Source organism: Perognathus longimembris, chromosome 25 (assembly GCF_023159225.1).
Source record: "Perognathus longimembris pacificus isolate PPM17 chromosome 25, ASM2315922v1, whole genome shotgun sequence".
NCBI classification, from domain to species: Eukaryota; Metazoa; Chordata; class Mammalia; order Rodentia; family Heteromyidae; genus Perognathus; species Perognathus longimembris.
This window is the reverse complement of record NC_063185.1, coordinates 24,342,484-24,362,793: the sequence shown is the minus strand read 5'-3', so window position 1 is coordinate 24,362,793 and position 20,310 is coordinate 24,342,484. Positions and strand designations below refer to the sequence as shown.

The 20,310-nt window shown below is 56.3% G+C and overlaps 1 protein-coding gene across 3 annotated transcripts; it reads left to right on the top strand.

Moving 5' to 3' along the window:
* The first annotated feature begins 279 nt into the window (after positions 1-279).
* On the top strand, positions 280-19,994 carry Lcp2 (lymphocyte cytosolic protein 2). 3 transcript variants are annotated; one of them, XM_048334171.1, is made up of 21 exons: positions 280-509; positions 4,796-4,858; positions 5,875-5,921; positions 7,507-7,572; positions 8,048-8,079; positions 8,687-8,727; positions 9,115-9,313; positions 9,530-9,627; positions 10,637-10,703; positions 10,801-10,884; positions 11,917-11,942; positions 12,033-12,052; positions 12,146-12,253; positions 13,591-13,621; positions 15,032-15,044; positions 15,505-15,634; positions 16,377-16,423; positions 17,520-17,611; positions 18,416-18,493; positions 18,637-18,792; positions 19,618-19,994. In XM_048334171.1, exons 1-21 carry the CDS (start codon positions 432-434, stop codon positions 19,738-19,740), a joined length of 1,599 nt encoding a protein of 532 aa, XP_048190128.1. In that variant the 5' UTR covers positions 280-431; the 3' UTR covers positions 19,741-19,994. The 3 variants fall into 3 exon arrangements, with proteins under 3 accessions (XP_048190128.1, XP_048190127.1, XP_048190126.1); XM_048334170.1 differs by having other exon boundaries at positions 284-509; positions 16,380-16,423; positions 17,520-17,626; XM_048334169.1 differs by having other exon boundaries at positions 284-509; positions 17,520-17,626.
* The last annotated feature ends 316 nt before the right edge of the window (positions 19,995-20,310 follow it).

Here is a 20,310-nt window from a genome sequence, read left to right as displayed (position 1 = left end):
TGGAGTAGCGACCTTGTGCTGCGAGTCTTCATGGAAAAGTCCTTGAGCTGACCTTTTGAAGACCCCCTTCTCTGCCCCCCGCCCCGCTACGCTGGGGGACGAGGACTGTGGGGAACTGCCAACCCCAACTTTCTGTGTATTTCAAGCCCCCAGAACTGGGCTTCCTTGTTTGCTTATTTAGCAGCCAGCAGAGGAAGTGGTAAAGGAAACTAGCTGAGTCGTTTTCTGAGAAGAGACCATATTTGTGCCTGGAGGAAGCCGCTGCCTTCTGGGCTCTGCCTGCAGCCGAGAACGGGGGGCTCCTGGGGCTCCTGGGGCTCCTGGGTCCTCCTGGGCTGGGAGCGCCAGGCCACGGGCGGGCTCCGGCTCAGGGCTCCCCTGTGCGTGGCGTGGGGCCCCCGCCCAGCCGGTGAGCCTCCCTGGACGCCGCCATGGCCCTGAGTAACGTGCCCTTCCGCTCAGAGGTCCTGGCCTGGGACCCCGACAGCCTCGCAGACTACTTCAGGAAGGTGAGGCTCGCTCTTTCGTGGGCGCGGGGCCAGGGGCGGGGGTGGACTGGGCGTGGGCTCCAGGGTGGGGTCTGGACGGAGGCGTAAGAGCCAGCGGCAGAAGCTCCGCCGCGGCGGCCCCAGCGGCCCAGGGCGCGCCCCGCGGACCTCTCCCGGCTGTGTCCTGCAGAGGCCGAGGAACTGACTGTGTGTTGGGCTCTAATTCGGTGTTGTAATGGCCGGGACCCCTTGAAAACGCCCCGCTGTCCTGTGAGCTCTGCGCCGTCCTCGGCTCTGGGCAGCGCCCGCTCAGGGAGGTGACATGGCCCAGGTCCCTAGAGACCACATGCGGTCAAGGCGGGGTTCGAAGCCAGTCTGGTTCCAGCCTGCGGGCTCTGAGACGCAGAGAGCAGCAGCAAGCACCGATGGCAACCCACACTGCCGGACCAGAAAGGAAGATGGCGTCCGGGGACAGGAGGAAGAGCAGGCAGGCAGAGGGCAGGGGCACAGGTGGCATGAGGGGCATTGGGGCATCCATTTCTTGCAGCCCCCAGAGGGTCTGCAAACCCTCCCCCACCCGCATTTCATGGGAGAGGCCCAAGAAGCAGCCTAGAGAGCTGGCGCCAGCCCCAGTTGGGGAACGCAGGCTGGACGCATGGCACTGGGGTCACACTGAGCGGGGCCCAGAGGGCTGCGGTCCAGCCTCTGGACAGGACACGAAAGGACAAGGAAGCCGAGGGAATCGTGAGCATGGAAATCCCATCGCTGCTCCCGGGAGGAGCACACAGACCGTGGCATCCCCTGAGCGCAGATCCACATGAGATAATCAAACGATCGGTCAGCAGGAGCAGCGTCCACGGAGGGGCCGCGTCCACCCAGCTCCTGAGCCGGGCGTGCCTGGGACTGCGGCCTCTCCTTGTGCCAGCCGGGTGACCTTCCCTTAGTGACTCTACGTCTCCGAGACTCCGTCTCCTCTTCAACCGTCAGGAACACCCGTGAGGGTGGCTGGGAAAGGACCTCGCGTGCGCGACGCATCCAGATTCAGAGGGGCCCCATGGAGACCTCGCGTTTCCGCTTCCTTCTTCCTGCTCTGGGAAGCGGCTGTGCGTCTCCCGCCTCAGGTCTGCCTGCCTCAACTGTATCTGGACTACAGGCCCTGAAGACGGAGACTGCGTTCTGCGTCTCCTCTGGAGCCGTCGGGAGAGCCATGCCACTCACCATGGGCCCGCGGAGCAGTGCCTGCCCGGCTCTGAACCTCAGATGCTCCATCGACAAGCCAGGCGGCTGCCCTAGACCACACCGGCCATGCCAGGAGGTCACCAGGGTTGCCTGGGTGTCGGTTCAAAGCGCAGCTTCTAGCCAGGGGCGCGGCCAGTTGTTCAGGAGACATAGGAAGGAGAATCATGTCCCAGGCCTGCCAGGGCAAAACCAAGATCCAATCTGGAAAATAACGGACGCGCAGAGGGCTGGGAACGTGCCTCAGCGGGGGAGTGTGCCCAGAGTCTCACCTGCCTGCCTGGTCTGTGGGTTCAATCACAGCCAGGACTCCTCACCACTGGGGTTCGCCTGCCGATGAGGACAGAGATGAATTAAAGGCTGTCGACACCACGGAGCTGAGCACAGATCAAAGAGACACGGCCTGCTCTCAACTCTGGCCTCCAGCTTTCTTTCTTTTTTTTTATTAATTAAATTTTATTGACGAGGTGTTGTGCAAAAGGGGTACAGTTACGTAATAAGGCAGTGAGTACATTTCTTGTGATATCTTACACCCTCATTTTTCTTTCCCTTCCCTAGATCAGGTAGGCATATATATATATATAATTCACAGTGTACCAAGAACATATACAGTAGCCACGTGGCGTACGCCAAAGGAAATTCACCTAGAACTTTAAATGTAACGTCGACAATAGAATCCTTCTGTGTCCTTCTCTTGGAGTTGTTTTTGCTTATCCTCATCTTATATGATCACGTGTACATAGCTTTTGAGCTATTGTGCTCCACTGATAGGTCTATTCTACACCTTTTTTATGTTTAGTAGTTGTTTGGTTTTAGGTACATAATGTAAAGTTGCTGACCCAAACATGTGGAAATACCATTTGAAAAGATGTTTGTTGTTTTGCAGACCTGGTCTCTTCTGTTCCCCCCTCCCCCCCAACAGTCATATATCAAGGAGGCCATGCCCCTTTGTTTTCTGTGTTCTAGGCTTGTCTCGCTCAACAATATTTGTTCAAGTTCTGACCATTTCCCTGCGAATACCAATATTTCACCATTTCTAATTGCGATGTAGTATTCCATTGTGTATAGGTACCATATTTTTTGTATCCATTCATCTGTAGTGGGGCATCTGGGTTGTTTCCATATTTTGGCTATCGTGAATTGTACAGCGATAAACATGGATGTGCAGATGTCTTTATGAAATCCTGAGACCTGTTGTTCAGGATAGATGCCTAGGAGTGGTATGGCTGGGTCATAGGGTAGGTCTATGTTGAGCTGTTTGAGAAACCTCCATACTGTTCTCCAAAGTGGTTGTACTAATTTGCACTCCCACCAACAGTGGAGAAGGGTTCCTCTTTCCCCGCACCCCCTCCAGCATTTGTTGTTGCATGAGTTCAGAGTATAGGCCATTCTAACTGGGGTGAGGTGGTATCTCAGGGTTGTTTTTATTTGCATTTGCTTTACTGCCAGGGATGTTGAACGTTTCCTCCTATGTTTCTTTGCCATTTTTATCTCCTCATCTGTGAAATCTCTCTTTAGCTCCTTTGTCCATTTAATAATTGGTTTACTGGGCTTGGAGGGGGTTAGTTTTTTGAATTCTCTGTAGATGACAGATAACAGGCCTTTGTCTGTTGCTGTGCTGGTGAATATCCTTTCCCATATGGTTGGCTGTCTTTCTAGTTTGGTGGCTATGTCCTTAGCTGTGCAGAAACTTTTTATTTTGTAGTAGTCGCATTTGTAGAGACTCTCCCCTATTTGTTGTGCCCCTGGGACTCTATTCAGGAAGTTCCTTCCTGTGCCTATAAGTTCTAGCGTCTTTCCTATTCTGTTCTTCAGTAGTTTCAAGGATTCAGGTCTGATGTTGAAGTCCTTAATCCATTTTGAGTTGATCTTGGTGCATGGTGATAGGCTAGGGTCTACTTTGAGTTTTCTACATGTAGCTGCCCAGTTTTTAGTAGTTTTTCCATTTTTAGTGTTTTTCCCATTGTATGTCTTTAGCTTCTTTGTCGAATATCAGCTGACTGTAAGAACTCGGCTTTCTTCGGCCTCCTGCTTTCTAAGCGTGAGCATGGTGGTCCTTCCACCTGTTGCAGCCCACGAGGCCATGCTAGTCACATCTACCTTCTCACGTTTGATGAGAAGAAATTGACTTGAAACTTGTCCCCCGAGAAAGCTAGCTCCAACTCTGAGGCCCATATCTGTGGGAAGAACCCAGAACTTCCAAGGACAAATACTTGACCTCCCGCACCAAGATGTAGTGGTATTTCAAACAGGAATGAATTGAGGGTGAAGCGAATTCAAGCCAAAGTGAACCGCTTCAAATGATTCCTGACTGGTTTTGGAAAACAGCCAACACCTTGCCCAGTGCTCTTGCTCTTTTGATCAGTAATGCTGTTGTTCCCAAAGGAACATTCCATACAGAGACGCTAAAGTCCTTCTCGAATGCTCAGTTGCCTCTGCCACCCGCAACAGATGAGATGACAGGAATGGCATTAGGTGCTGGGTGTATTCACGTCTTTATTTACACATGGCAGTGCTAGGGTTTGAACTCAGGGTTCCTAGGCTGGTGTAATTCCGCCTCCAGCCTCATCATTAGGAGTTTTTATTGTGACCTTGGAACAGCAGTTTTCCAACTGGCCTTAATGTCCAGCAACATGGAGGGAGCGATGAAGTAACAGAACATTGAAAGTGAGGTAAGCCCCACTGGGGCGTGTTGAGGTTATTATCTTTGGGGAGTCCAGAGTAAAAAGTCAGGGTGTCAAGATGGATGATAACAGATCACTTTCCCAGTGACAGGAACATTGCTGTGGTCAGCAAAGCTGTCCTGGGTGCAAGAGGGTGCACGCTGGGGCTTGTTCCTTCGGTCAGCACCTCTCCTCTTTCTCAAGGAGCAGACGGCCAGCCCTCCGCATACTTTGGTGGAGTCTCTTTGGCGCATTCGAATGCGCTGTTTCCCCACGTTGGGCTGTCGTGTTCAATGGGGGCAGAGAGGGCGGAGGCTAGCCCAGCGCTGTTACCGCCATCGGCTGGGCCGCGGGGCAGGCAGACCATGGCGGGAGCCTGCCTGGCTGACAGCCTCCTCCTCCTCACAGCTCAACTACAAGGACTGCGAGATGGCAGTGAGGAAGTACCAAATCGACGGCGTGCGGTTTCTGGTGAGTTCCAGATGGTCTTGCACACTGACCCTGAGGATACTGTGCCGTTTTCCCAGGGACTGCGGGCCCACGTTGGCCTTCCTCGTTTCTGGAGTTCCCACGGCGGGTGGGTGCTCCTCTCCAGCATCCCCGCATGGCCCTGGGTGGTTTGTCAGAGTCCTCTTGCTCTCGTCCTCCAATGAAGGAGCCTTCTCAGACCCTCCATAGGTACCACAGCACACTCTAAAGTAGATGGGTGAATCCAATCATAGTTGCACACACGCACACAGACACACACGCACACGCACGCATGCAGACACACAGACACGCACACAGACACACACACACGCACACACGCACGCAGCCAGATGAGGTGGCTCACACCTGTAATCTTAGCTACTTGGGAGACTGAAGCCCAAGAAAGATAGAGAGAGGGAAAAAGTGGAGAAGGGGAGAGGGGGTGGGAGCAGTAAAGTTGAGTGGCTCGCTTAGAGGTCTGCCATGGCCCCCTTCTCTCAGGACTCCCCCGTCCTCCCTCCCCCCACTCGGGGCAAGTGGTGTGCGAAGTGGCCCGGTTAGAAACAGCCGCTCTTTAAGAGCCGGGTCAGATGAATCCAATGGGCACATGGAGATGCCCAGCCAGTCCCCTCTGAAAGTTGAGACCCTGAGGCTTCTACCCTGGAATGACAGGGGTGACTCTCGGGGTACCGGTAGGTGAAGGCCACACACATGGCCAGATGCAGGTCAAGAAAGGATTCCGTGTGGTGGCAGGGGTCCGGTGCTCACACAGATGTCTACCCACTGAGGTCAAATCCTCTGTCAACATCTAGAACTCAGGAAGTTGACTGGACTCTGGGTTTTTGGGATTTTCTGAGAACATGCAGCCCAAGCTATTCTTCAGTGCCCAGTCACAACTACTGTCTCCTGCCCCAGACCCCTCTCCTGCCCCGGCTCCTCTCCTGCCCCAGGCCCTGGCCTGGCTCACAGTCCTTCTGTGGGTTGTAACCTGACTGCCACCTATTGTGTTTTCATTTCAGAACCTAACAGAAAATGACATCCAGAAGTTCCCCAAGCTCAAGATGCCGTAAGTTCACCACCCTCTGACCCCATGGGAAGGGGGGCAGTCCGGTGGTAAACTGAGTCCGTGGTATATTACGGTCCCCACGATACAGGAGAGCACGAGGAGGGCTAAGGACAAAGCCAGGGCATGGGGGTGGGGCGGGGGAAGGGAAGTAGGATTCCGGCCGGCTGCTGGGCTGGGCGCTGCTGCACAAGGCACTGTGGCGGGGCCTCCTCTGCTGACGGTGCCCTGAGGCCCGGCCCCGGGGTTCATCCTCCCACTGGACTGGGGTCCCCCCACCCCCGCCACATAAGCGCATCTGTAAACCATCTGCATGGAGACCTGAGCTCTGCCCAGGAGGGAGTGACGAGAGCCTGAAATACCAAACAACCAGCAAAGGACAGAGCGAGCTCCGCTCCTCAGAGCTGGGAAAGGAGACTCAGGACACCTGGCCAGCTCACCTGCGCCCCCAGAAAGCTGGGCTTGCATGCGGATGCAGGCTGGTTTCCATTGTATGCAAGGAGAATCCTAAGGCTCAAGGTGCGAAGAGGTGGTAGGAAAGCCCAGGGTGAAAAGATGGCAGAGGCGGAGGTCAGACTGCCTGTAATCTAACGCTCCATTCCTGAGCTGCAGAGCAGCACCGAGCAGCTCTACAGCAGCACCTCCTGAGAGGAAGCAGGAAGGACTGTGCGCTGCGCTGAGGAGCTGAGTCCTGTGCTGCCTGCCCCGGCCCCTCTCTCTCGGGGGGGGGGGGGCCTCCGCCCGGCCGCCCACCCGCAGTGGCCCTGGGCTGCAGGCAAGCTCAGAGCCCAGCGCAGCCGGGGACCTCGCCAGCCCCCCTTCTCTGCTCCCGCTGCTCTGTGTGGGGCCTGTGGTTTGGCATTTCCTTCCTCACCAGGTTGGAGCCGCAGTGGCTTGCAGCCCGGCTGGTAGATAGCAGGGAACAAGCCCCGCTCCGGGCAGGGCCGGGCCCAGGCCTCCCAGAGCCCAGCCCTGGGGACCCACGAGGGGGGAGCACCTCCACTCCTCCCCTGCCTTCCTCGACATCCCCAGGCCCCCCAGCCCCCCCAAGTGCACATGGGGGATTCATACCCACTTGAAGCTTTACCTCCAGTCATAGCCGTGGGCGCGAAGGGCGGAGGCCTGTGTCTCGGTCGTGGTGAACCTGTGCGGGGAGGAGCTGCAGGGGCTGGCGGTGGCCCTGGTGCCAGCGCCGCCCTGCCGTGGGGTGAGGGGTGGGAGGAGGAGAACCCGAGAACGGGGTCTCCTGGTGCCAAGGCCACGCTGGCTCCGGGGTCAGGAGACTTGGCCTCTCTTCCCAGCTTCTCTAGAATCCAGGTCTCCTGGGGGCGGGGGCGGGGGCGGGGGGAGGGGCACAGGTGCGGAGCAGATAAGCACACACAGGCAATAGATGATGACAGCTCAGTCCTCAGGTGGAGAGTGGCGTCTGGACATTCTGGGGGCAGGAGCCAGGGCCGGGAGGGAGCAGGAGCTGGCCCAGGGGCCCTGGGCTGGGCGGGGAGGGCTCACATCGGGGACTTTTGGGGCTGCCGGGAAGGAGGAGGCTGGGAGGATGTGGTTGAGTCTTCTCACCGGGTCGATCTCGCAGGATCCTCATTAGGTTGAGTCAAGATATCAACAGGAATGAGGAGAGGAGGAGCATTTTCACCCGCAGGTGAGCGGGGCCGTGGGAGCCGGGCCCCGGGCCCTGCGAGCCCCAGTTGCACCATGAGCGGAAGCCCCAGAACTGGTTCAGGCCCCCCTGTGTGACCGGTGGGGGTCCCCTTGGTCCCGAGGGTCTCACCGAGGAGGGGGCGGGGCGGGTCGCCCTCCCCCGCCTTATCTCCCACCCCAGGTTTGGGCGGTAGGGGAATGAACTTCCCCCAGAATACCATCAGGCCGTCACGAGCTCCCAATTGTGCCACCAGTGTGGCTTTGGTGGTTTCCAGAACTAGGGGGACGTTGTGACCCGGGTTGCCAAGCAGTAAGGACTTAAGTCAGACCTTCTGCTGGGGAGTCTGGCAGGGCGGGGCTGAGGGACGAGGGTGGTCTTAAATCAACCGGCCATTGACACAGTTCCACTAACTCAGTACCATCAATACAGTGCCGTTAACTCAGAACTATTAACGCAGTACTCTTTGCCTCGGCAGACCCCACATCCAGAGGTTTCCTGAAGAGAGAGGTAAGGCTGAGAGGCGACTGCTCTAGAAGGTGCTGGGCTCCTCGGTTCTGCCTGCCCCCCGAGTTTCCTTGGGGGTGGTGCGGGTGACCCTACTTGCTTGCCCGCCAGCCGGTTCTTTTTCGGGACGGAGCGTGGATCCCAGTGAGAGCAGGAGAGACGCAGCTCTGTGGAGAATCGGGGGACGTGGGAGGCGGGAAGGGCAGCCGGCCCGTGCCTGGGGAACTTGCAGACTGATTTCTACTGTTAGATCCTGCCTGGCTTTGAGGTGGGCCTGCCCGGGCCCTGTCCAGACACCGAGTCCCAGCCCCGCGTGTCTGAAGCACTCGGGGAGGCTCCTGTGCACGGGGGAGGTTGAGGGGTGCCGCTGCCCTCGGGGGACCGGCTCCCGGGCTAGGAATTCTAGGAAGGCAGCAGCAGTACGGATGTCCAGTGGTCTGGGTTCTGCTGCGGTAACAAAGCCCTGGGGCTGGTACTGTGGCTCCGTTCCTGAGGCCCGGGAGGGCGGTGCCGGGGCCGCCCCGCGCCCACCCCGGCCCCAGAGGCCTCTCCCGCAGTCCCCCCACACCCGCCCGCCCGCCGGGCAGGCTGACCGCGTCTCCTCCCACAGAAAGCCGGGAGGAGGAGGAGGATGGCGGCTGGTCGTCTTTCGTGAGTAGGGCCGGGCTCGTCTCCCAAACCTCCCTCTTTGGTGTTGGGTTCTTGTGCTGGGGTGGAGCCCAGGGGCTCGTGCTGGCCGCCAGCAGGACGCCCCCAGTGCTTTGAGTCCCACGGCCTGCTTCACGCGGCTTCCACGGGGCACGGCCTTGGCGCCCCCCGCGCGAGAGAAGATCTTCATCGTTTTAGCAGCCGTGGCCGTGAAAGGGGCCGAGGTCGTGTGGACTGGGCGCGGGGGGACACGCGGGGAGGGCGGTCACCGGGGGCCGGGGGGGGACCCGGGCCCGCGGGACACGAGCGCCGGGGCCCCCTTCCCTGAGGGGCTGAGAGGGGCTCGCGGGGCCCACGCCCCTCCAGCCCCGGCCCCGCTCTCACCGTCAGGAGGACGACTACGAGAGCCCCGACGACCCCGACGACCCCGGGGAGGACCAGGGCGACTACGAGTCCCCGACGGAGGAGGAGGGGGCCGCGCCCGTGGACGAGGCGGACTACGAGCCCCCGCCCTCCAATGACGAGGAGGCCCTGCAGGGCGCCATCCTGCCCGCCCAGCCCCTGGCCGGCTCGGGCTCCGTGTACATCGGTGAGCGCCTGGCCCTGCCCGGCCCCCACACCCCCGTCCTTCCCGCTGCCCTCCCTCCCCCGCCGCCCCCCACTCCTTCCAGCACAGGTGGGGTGGGGGGAGGACCGGGGCCCCTAGGCACCGCAGAGTGGGGCACGGCATCTGTCCTTGGAGACCCTTCAGCTGGCCAGCCGATGCTGCCGCCCCTCTCCTGTTGATGTGTTTGTGTCTCTGCAGACCGGCCCCCCGCCGGGAAGGCCCCCCAGCAGCCCCCCACGCTCCCCCAGAGAACGCTGGCCGGCCCCCCTCCGCCTCCCGCCAGCCGGGGTCACCTGGTAGGTGCCTCCGCCCCTTCTTCCGCAGTAGGGGGAGGAGCGGCGGGTCTCTCGCCAAGCCCCGCCACCGGTGCTCTCTGTGAGCATCTCGCCGCTGACGACACAAATGATTCGCGTAGTAAAAAGAAAAATCCCCTTTCCAATCTTCCCGGTGATAATATCTCCTACTACTTGAGATAGATGAAAACTCTAGAACAACCACTCAGAGAACCAAAAGAAAGCTGGCAGTCTGGAGGCTGCCTCCCTCTCGCAAGGAGAGTCGCACCACCTGCTGCCCAGAACGGGGGTGGGGGGTCGGGGGGGGGCTTCCCCAGAGCCCGGGAGGGGGGAGAGGCAGCCTTCCCTTGGTGACGGGCAGAGCGCTCATCAGCTCCCAGGAGGAGGTGGGCATGGGGTGGGCCCGGGCACGGTGCAGGGGCTGGCTCTCCTCGCGCGTGCGGCTCGGGAGCTACGGGCGTCTACCCAGGCTTTTGCCGACGCGGGCGGGTCCACGGGTTCCCTCGGCTGACGATGACTGAGCAGCCGAGCGCTGTAGCAGGGGCCAGGGGCAGCGTGGTTTTGGATTGGGGGCGGGGGAGACGGTCAGTCAATGGACGCGGGCACCATTTGGCCGGCCAGGCGTGGCTGGGAGGGCAGGAGGTCGGGCTGGGCTGGAGCAGAATGGGCCAGTCATGGAGAGAGCGACAGAAACACGGGCGCAGCGGCGGCCCAGAGTGCAGGAGCCTGAGGTTTTCCGAGCAGGGCAGGAAGGCCCTGGGGCGGGCCGTGGCATGCCGGAGGGTGGGAGGGTGGCAGGCTCAGGCAGGGCCTGGCCCCATGGGTCCTGGTGTGTTCTGATGGGACTGGAGCAGGCTCCTCAAGGAGGCCCTGTGCCCAGTGCGGCCCGGCTGACCAAGAGCTCAGGGAAGGGGAGGGGAGGGTGGGGGTGGGGTCCCAGCGCAGCTGACGCCACGGGGCTCAGGGGAGCCCTGGCCAGCCTCCGCAGCACTTGGGTCTTTCCTTTATGCAGCCACTGCCCGTGCTGCAGGCCAACCATGAAGAACCTAGCAGGGGCCGAAGCCACAAAACCCCCAAACGTAAGCGCGGGGCCGCGCCCTCCCCGCCTGGCCGCGTGCCTGCCGGTCCCCAGCGGGCTGCTCTTCTCTGAAGTGACCCCCGCCCTCTTCCCTCCAGTGCCAGCTCCTTCGGTCGACAGGAGCACCAAGCCGCCCCTGGACCGCTCTCTAGCCCTGCCCGACAGGGAGGCCTTCCTGCCAGGTTGGTATGACATGACTTAGGGTTGGTGCAGAACCACCCTGGGCTGTGCTTATAAGGGTAAAGGTGACATCTCTGTTCAACCCTTGAACAGCGTCCCAGCCTGGGGTATTTTGGAAGAATAAATTTTTTCCCTCCCTCTCTCTCTCCCTCCCTCCCTCCCTACCTCCCTCCCTCCCTCCCTCCCTCCCTCCCTCCCTCCCCAGTGTGGGGCTTGAACTAAAGTCCTGGACGCTGTCCTTGAGCTCTTTTGCTCAAGAAAGGCTAGTGCTCTACCACTCCCAGTTTCTGAGTGGTTGATTGGAGATAAAGAGTCTCACGGGAACTTTTCCACCCCGGCTGGCTTTGAACTGCAATCCTGAGCTCTCAACTTCCTGAGTAGCTAGGATGACAGGTGGGAGCCACTGGCGCCTGGCTAGGAATGAACTCTTTGGGTGATGCCTAGTTTAACATGACCCCCCCCCCCCCGCTGACAGATGTGTCTGAGTGTGGCGGGGGGGTGGGTGGGCAGGGAGGAGCAGGAACTGCTACCCAGACCTCCTCTACCACATGTTGCAGTCTGTTTAGCAATATCGGGATGAGGTGAAAGCTGAGTCGGCTTGGACAACTTAGCTGTGCAGAGTTCTCTGCTGCACCTGGATGGCACCGAGCCTGTGTCATCTGTGCTTGGAGAGCAGTAGCACACACACACAGGCCAGAAACACCACAGCCCACCAACCATGGTGCACAGCCCACCAGGAGCCTCCCGGAGCTCCCTCCGCCCCCAGTTCAAAGGTCGCTCAGACACGGAGTCCCCCCACCCCGTGGCACGGCACAGCAGACTGTAGAGAGGGCTGCGAAGATGCCTTTGGCCAGTTAGAGATGTGCAGACCCAGGGCAGCTCTGTCCTCGGATGGCAAGCCACAACACGCTTTTGAGCTCTGATTCGGACCTGGCCGAGCCCCTCAAGGCTTCCGCTCCCAAGGACCGGACTCACCCACTAAACGCTAGGTTCCTCCAGGTCTAAACTCAGGCCCCACTGTCTCTCCTCCACAGGGAAGAAGCCAGTGTTTGCTGACAAGGTAAGCTGGCGTGGTTCTGGGGGTCGTCTGGGGATGTTTGTTTTGCTTCTCGTCCTTCCCTCACCAGCCCCACCCCTTACTGTCTTGCAGCCCAAGGCCCTGGCAGGAAGGTAGGCAGGGCGGTGCTGGGAGGAGGCCAGGTTTGCCCTGGAACTCTTCTTCCCAACGCCGCTCCTATCTTCCACGTCCTCTCTCCACCCCAGGGCTCCAGGGGAGCATCTGCCCAAGACGCAGAAGGCGTCATTACTATGCCCCGCGGACAGGCCCGAGCGAGGCGGCCTCCCAGCAGGGAAGAAGCCGCCGGTGTCCAAGTACCTGTCTCCTGTTCTTGGCTTGGGGTGCTGGCGCCCGCCCGGGCCTGGCTCTGCATGTGCAGAGGGGCAGGGTGCTCTGGCACGAGTGGGGTCTCTGTGTGGCTGTGCTTAGGGAATGTTCTGGAGTCCCCGATTCCACGGGAAGTGTCAGGGTCTCCAAGGAAAGTGAGAATCTAGCAGGGGTGAGGGAAGGGGGTTTGTCTTTAGCTGGAAGGGAATGGAAGGAGAAGAAGAAAAGAAGGAGGGAATAGAGGGGAAGAAAGAGGGAGGGAAAGAGGGAATGAGAGGGGAAGAAGGGAGGGAAGAGGGAGGGAATGAAGGAAAGAAGGGAGGGAAGGGAGAGAGGGAAGAAGTGTTGGACTTCTGGAAGAAGTTGCTGGACTTTTCCTGCATTGTCAGAGCCAAGTCCCAGCATGTACTGGGTGTGCATGGACAGCTTCGCTTTCAGTACAGAGAGCAGACAGGATGTGTTGGGAGGAAGACTTCAGGCCAACACCGGGGCCATACTTGATTAGCCTCACACCCACGGTCTGTAACTGCCCACCACTGAGATCTGCTCCGGCGTTTGTCACGGTGCCAGGAGGTCCAGACAGGGCTGCTGCGCCCAGGCACTGGGCCGTCCCCCCACCGAGGAAGGAAGTGACAGAGGGCCTGGGTTGTGTTTGGCATCAAGATTCATCAGGATGGCCTTACCTGGCTGTGACGAAGCTCAGAGGAACATCACAGCTAGGGACTGGAGAGAGCGTGCCCAGCTACAAAGTGCAAGGGCTCTCAGTGATCCTCACCCAACACCCTCCGTGTTGGATGAACCTGGAAGGAGCTCAGCCAATTATCCCCCTTGCCTCCTCTCCACTCGGAGGGAGCTGCCCTGCTGTATGGAGGTTCTTGGGGCTCAGATAGCTGTCCCCCCCCTCCCAGCCCCGGTCAGCAGGGCTGGCTCGTTCATCAGGGACAACAGCCTCAAAGCCTCTACCAGGCAGTGACATTCTCCCTCTGCCATCTCAGTGCACAGGGGTGGGGTCCCCAGGCCGGTCCAAAGCACCCATGGAGAATATTGCCACAGAGCTTCATTTGCATGCAGAAATATCTCAAGATTAACAGTGGCCAAAGAGTCAGGACGGTGGCTACGGAACAGGGGCTTGCGGAGCTCCATGTACAGAGATGGCAGAGAACCGGTGGCTGAGCCTCCCTCTCCTCCACTCCCATCCTTTCTGCTGGGGCTCAGTGTTCTCTCTAGACTTGGTTTCTCTGGGTGCAGTTTGGTGACAATATATTCTGAGGCTCCTAGAAACTCCTGATGCTTACTTCTTTTTCTCTGCTCTAATTCCTTTCAGGCATGGATGGGTACAAGACAGAAGAGAGAATGTAAGTAGGAGATGTCACTTTGGAAACACGTGGCACAGGGAAAGCCAGGGTAGGGGTGTGTGGGCAACAGGACTCTCTGCCTTGGCTTTCACGAGGGTCCATCTCCTGAAGCAAGGCCTGCACATAGTAGGCTATCTGTGTGGCTGTACTGGGGATTGAGCCCAGAGCCTGGTGCTTGCTGCTGAGCAAGTGCTCTAGGGGACTGGAGCCATGCCTCTGGTCCATGGTGGTTCTTGAATCCCGGTGCCTCATGTTGGGGGTCTCAGTGTTTCCCAAGAGCCCCCCATGCTGTATTGTCTAACCCCTCTTCCCCTGCGCCCCCCGGGGGGCGAGCCAATTGCATTCCATCCAAAGGTTGTAATTAGCAATGTGGGTGGGGGCGGGGAAGGGGTGTCCAAGGGGCTGGCCTCACCGAAGTGCGCAAGGCCTCTGTTTCCGCCCTCTCTCTACGAGAGGAAGGGGACGGGGGGAATTTAGGATGGAATGGTCCATGTCCCAGAAACCACATGGGCTCTGGGGATGCAGGGTTTGGTTATCTCTCTCTTCCTGGGCTTTGCACAAATGGTTCTTCTCTTTCAATGGGAGGGAAACTGGGGCTTAGAGAGGATCAAGAACTCTAAGTTGCCCAGGTACTAAATAGCAATCTGAGTTCTCCTACACTGTGCCACGTGCTAGCAGGACTCCATGGTCGCAGGGCTGGGGGACCAGACGGTGGCCAGAGGACCAAGGATGGGAAACTTGCCTTGAGCAGCACTTCCTGTTGCCACACATGAAAACCAACTGCAGGAGTCCTTGCAACACTTAGGGGAAGGTGTAGCTGCACCTCTGCCCAGACGGCGGCACAAACAACCTCCAGTTGGCCCTTCTGTTCTCCTGACTAAAGGCAAATGTATCCTGAGCCTCACTTCCTATGTGAGGGGATAAGGAAGTAGTCAGTAGGGTGGCCCCGAAAGGAAGTCCATCAGTCTTGTAGTCCACGTGCACTATACAGAGTAGTGGGCCTGGCCCAGGAGATCTGGCGAAAGCTCTTTCGGGAAATGTCGGCAAGGCAGGAGCCCTTCCCACCATCTGCCCTCCCCTTGTAAAGTGAGGGCACCCCATTCCTGAGGGCCTCCAGGGGAGTGGAGTGAAATACTGTGTGTGAATCTACGGGGGAAGATCATAGATATCGTAAATATTATTGTAACTTTGAGAATCTCACACTGGAGTGCCCTCAGATAATTGTTTATATTAGAAAATCATAAATCACTTATCAAGTTCTGACATGCTCATAATATAATTATTGTGGCACCCCACAACTAGGAAATAAAGAGCCAGCCTGTCCTTGTGATTGAGAAATGTGTTTACCCTTCCAGGAACTGTGTTTTGATGATACGCTAACATCTTCTTTTCTTCTCTGTCTCTCAACAGGATGAGGAGGATGGTAGGTTTACAAAATCTTTCTTACCACTTCTGTCTCATCCTCTCATTTTTCTGGTGAGGCATTTAAATGGAATCTTTTAGTGTGGAAAAAGCACAGGATCAGTTAGAGCTATTCAACTCACAGAAGCAGACGTCTATCTACTCTGCTGCTGCGCAGTGAAGTAAAGTGGGATTCTTTGGTTGAATTAACAAGGAGAGTTGTTAGATTCCTTACAACAGTGCGAATTTTGAACAGCAAAATTAAAATGGAATGCATGGTGTGATGGAGACATGTTACAACATGCATGACCTCTAAGGTGACGCGGTAAGCACTGACAGCTTGAGGTGAATGAGCCAGCATGGGGACTTGCCTTTCCTAACACAACTCAAAGCAGCACTAAACCACCTGTGACCCAGGTCTGGAAGGCTTCCGGGATACCCGGACTAGGACATGGCCACTCTTTTCTCTTCTTCCCACCCAGTGCATAGAAGGCCTCTGCCTCCGCCAGCACCACCGTCAGTGAGTTCCAGCACTTTCCCCTGGAGGTCCGCCAAGCCCAGCCCCAAGCGTTCCCTCCCTGCGTCCCACAGCCCAGGAGCTTTTGCAGAAAGGTGCGTGGCTCGCTCCTTACGTTTCAACCTGACTTAACTAACAAGCACCCCCCTCCCAAGGCAAAGACAATGGAACGGCAAAGCTGAGGCCACGGGGACTGGGGCAAAGCTGCTTTTACACGTTGGCCGCAGTCTGAGGCGTCTGAGCATGGAAAATGGTAGACGTCCTCTGGGGAGTGGATTTTTCCTTTACAGAAAAGCACGGGAAGGGGCTAGGGCCGGACGGTCCTCCCACGGGAAGGAAAGGGGGGCCAGGAAGGGGGGCCCAGGCAGGAGGGGCCAATCCTGTGCAAAGCTGGCAAGATCCTACCTGAAGGACAAAACACAAATCAAGCAGCGGGGCAGGGTCAAGGGTGGAGCGAGTGCATGCCTAGCTGGGTGGGCTCCTAAGTTCTGTACCACAGGAAGGTGGGAAGGAGGAAGGGAAGGGAGGGAGGGAAGGGAGAGAGGGAAGGAGAAGGGAAGAGGGGAGGGAAGGAGAGGGGAAGAAGGGGGGAAGGAGAGGGGAAGAAGGGGGGAAGTAGAGGGGAAGAGGCTCTGTTCCCTCCAGGCTAACCCAGAACACCCACCTATCTGCCTAAACTGGGCGGTATTTTTCAAGAATAACTGATAGGTGGGAGTGCTGGGATAAACAGCAGACAGGAGATGCTGGTGGGGTCCTTCCCTGTAGCACAGCAGTCACTGCCAGCGCCAGGGGTTCCTACCCCCAGCCCAACCTAAAAGCCTCCCCTCCACCCCACAGCAGCAGCTTCCCGCACAGCACCTCCCTGCCGCCATACTTCTCCCAAGGTCAGTACCCCGGGCCTTCGGAAACTGCGCTGGCCAGCACATTTGCACGACCGGCCAGAAATGTGTGTGACCTCTGTGGTCGTGGTGTTCTAGGATCTTCTATGCAGAGCAGATGAAAGCCCACTCGTGGTGTCATTGAGAGGGTGAAAAATAATGTACACGGAGTACCTTACTCGAGACGTGGACAGCACAGTGCTGAATAAGCCCTGTGGAATGAGTGGATGGATGGATGGATGGATGGACAGGTGGCTGGATGGATAGATGATGGATGGATGAATGGATGGATGAGGGGGTGAATGAATGAGGAATGACTAATGAATAGAATGTTCTGGCTAAGGGGATTCTTCAGTGGTTTACAGCTAAGGTCAGCACAATCGAACCTTCCCTGAGAGGAAGAAACACCCTCTTGTGAACTTCAGGGGGCTGAGTAAAGAGTAGGGCTTAGATAAGAAAGTGGGGTTCGTGTGCTGGGGGATTCCCAGGCTCCCCACACTGCGCCCCCTCCCCCATCAGTGCAGTATGCCTTTGTTAGAGGAACCTCTTTGGACACAGCCAACACAGCAGGCAGTTGGCACTGGTTCTAGAACTGTACCAATATTCTTATCTCGGGTAGCTTCCGTTTCTTTTCATGAAGAGGAGGAGAACATAATTATCCTCATCACCACAAGGTATCCCTCACCGCAGAGAACCATGCTGCCTGCACAAATGCTACAGGAGTCTGTGCAAGACCTATCTAGAATGTTCTCACTGATACAACGTTAAAGCAACAGTCACATTTTCACAGATGGATGCCCTCACCTTCTAGTATACACAAACACACCTAGGATATTTACAGTATACATCAGACACAGTTAGGACCTCACAAATGTGAAGATCTGCTCTGGAGCTTTTACTGCCATGATTATATGAGCAGTCCTTGGGTTTGGGAACAGGGCAAATGATTTCCACAGCCCTGTTTTCCTGAAATGTTAATTATGGAAAAGCTAGAAGGGCATGGGGGGGCATGTTATGAGAAGAGTAAACTTGGACTTGCAGTACATTAATGGGGTGCATTAATTAGAGCATTGTGTTATTTTTCCACCATGTGTTCCTCCAGGCCTTAGCAGCAGACCCCCTCCCAGAGGTGAAGGGAAAAACTTCTCCTTGCCGGTCCCCAGCAAGCCGCAGCCGCTGTCCCCCGGAGCAGAGGTGAGGAGCCACACGGTGAGTGTTCTTCCAGCTTTTATCTTCAGTTGGTTTGGTGGCAGGCGAGCTTAGAGGGGAGCCCGGCCTGGAGGGAGTAGAGGGTGCCTTGGTCCCCAGCCCTGCAGAGAGACCGAGAACAGAGGAGCCAGACGAAAGGAAATAAGCTCTTTTCCTTGCCTGCTCTTCCAGACTCTCCAGGGGCCAAGTGTGTGTTTTGCATGAAGCGATGAGGACATAATCCTATTTTTCATCTACTTCCTAGTTTATGACCTTAGAACAATCTAATCTCTGAATCGCTCCATTCACCTATTTAGCATCGAGTGAGTGATTTGCTATGCACACAGTTGAGGAAGCTGCCCTCCCTGCGGTCTCCTAGGCTTGTTTCCAGTGACCTTGGCCAGCAGTGCACATAATCACTCCTGTTTGCCCCAGTGACTCTTTTTTGTTGTTGTTGTTGTCAGTACTGGGGCTTGAACTCAGGACCTGGGCACTGTCCCTGACCCCTTTTTGCTCAAGGCTAACACTCCACCACTTTGAATCACAGTACCACTTCTGGTTTTCTGGTGGTTCATTGGAGAAACGAGTCTCATGGACATTCCTGCCTCTCTTTGAACTGTGATCCTCAGACTCGAATCTCAGCCTCTTGAGTAGCGGGGATTATGGTGGCTGATAGTCCAGTGACTCATTCAAATTAAGTACGCCAATGTGTCAGTCCTCATGGGGCTGTGGTGGAGACTTGTGGAGGCTTCAGTTTCACTCAATTGGGGAAGGGCAGAATTTCTTCATCCTATAACTTTCCACTTGCAGAATTCCTTAGAAGAAGAGTGGTATGTCTCTTACATCACCCGGCCAGAGGCAGAGGCTGCGCTTAGAAAGATAAACCAGGTATGTGTTGCAGCTTGCTTTTAATGTTCTGCCTGTGGCTGGTGAGCCAGCGGTCAGAGCACTGAGAGATGTTCTGGCTAGCTCAGAATGTGGAGTAAGAGGAATCCCTTGTTGCTTCCTCGATGATGCAACTTTACTTTTAGGACGGCACTTTTCTGGTTAGAGACAGCTCTAGAAAAACAATCACGAACCCATACGTGCTCATGGTGCTTTACAAAGACAAAGTCTACAACATCCAGATCCGTTACCAGGAGGACAGTCAAGTGTATTTGTTGGGAACTGGCCTCCGAGGCAAAGAGGTAAGGACTCCAAGCTCAGAGTTTCCTAAATTCTCTTTTATGTCTCTCCACTCATCCACGTGGGACTTCATTCCATATCCGCTGGAAGTACACAACTTCAAAGTTAAGCTTTGTTGGTTTGCTGCAGTGACCCATTTTACCATAAGACTCTCTGTCTCTCCTTTCCATTCTCCTTTCCCTTCCCTTCTTTTAATCTCATCCTGTTTTCTAAATAATCCAACATGACAGACATAAGCCTAACTGGTAGGTGTGTGTGTGGGTCCCCAGATGTTTCTTCCAGATGTTTCTCAGTTGTTTGCGATACAACTTCTACCACTAGGAGATGGCCCCCAGTGCAGTGAAAATAAGAAAGAATAGGAAGAGAGCAGGATATGGTTCCTCAGCAAAGCTAAAGGACACTGCACTTGGCGATGTGAGGCAGGAAGTCCAGGCCTGTGCTCACGGTGGGCCTTGGGTGTGGTAATCCAGTTACTGGGTGGTACAGGGTGGAGGTGCTCCCCACACAGTGAGAGCACTGTGGGTGGCAGCGTGTGTGGACTCCATCCTTGGCTGTGCTTTGGAGAAGGTGAGGCTGGCGCCAGTGCAGGGTCTTCCTCGCCCTTCCTGGTGTGGTAGTCAGTGGAAGGTCATGTCCAATCATGGTGACCTCTAGGCCCAGGTGTAACCCTGTGACTTTGACTAAGGGAGAGGCTTTTGAGGTAGGAGGTTCATTGTCTAATCCTTGGTCCAGGAAGCAGCCATGTGAGGAGGGGGGGGGCGGTTTAGAATGGAGACTACTTTTACCAGTATTTCCTTATTCTTGCCTCCCTATCCTCACTCCTGCAGGACTTCCTCTCTGTGTCACATATCATCGACTACTTCCGGAAAATGCCGCTCCTGCTCATCGATGGGAAGAACCGAGGCTCCAGATACCAGTGCACACTGACGCACGCTGCAGGATGCCCCTAGCCAGTCAGCCCAGCAAACAAGCTAGCCTCTTGGCTTGGTGATTGGACAAACACATGGACTGAAATGATCTTTGACATGTGAATACGAGAGGATTTTTTTTCCATTTTCATAAAATATGTTTGGAAACTGTCAAATATAATTTATTTTTAACAGTGTACAGTACAAGGCATGATCACACTGCTAGCTGATAGAGCACAGTCCATAGTACTTCCTTCTAGTATTACAAAAAGACTGTGTGTAGTACTTCATTTTTTTTTAAAAAAAGGTATTTTTGCATGCCACTTCCAAAGTACAGTAGGTTTAACATGGCTACAGACATAATTGGGGTAAGTCTGTAAATGCTGAGACAGTAGCTTTTTGTATCACATACAACTTTTTTTATAGGCAAGCCTTTGTCATTCACAGGTTATTTTTTTTGGGAGGGGGGTCAGTCATGAGGCTTGAACTCAGGGTCTTGGTGCTGTCCATGAGCTTTTTTTTCACTCAATGCTAGCACTCTACCACTTTAAGCCACAGTGCCACTTCTGGTTTTTCTGGTGGTTAACTGGAGAGAAGAGTCTCACGGGACAG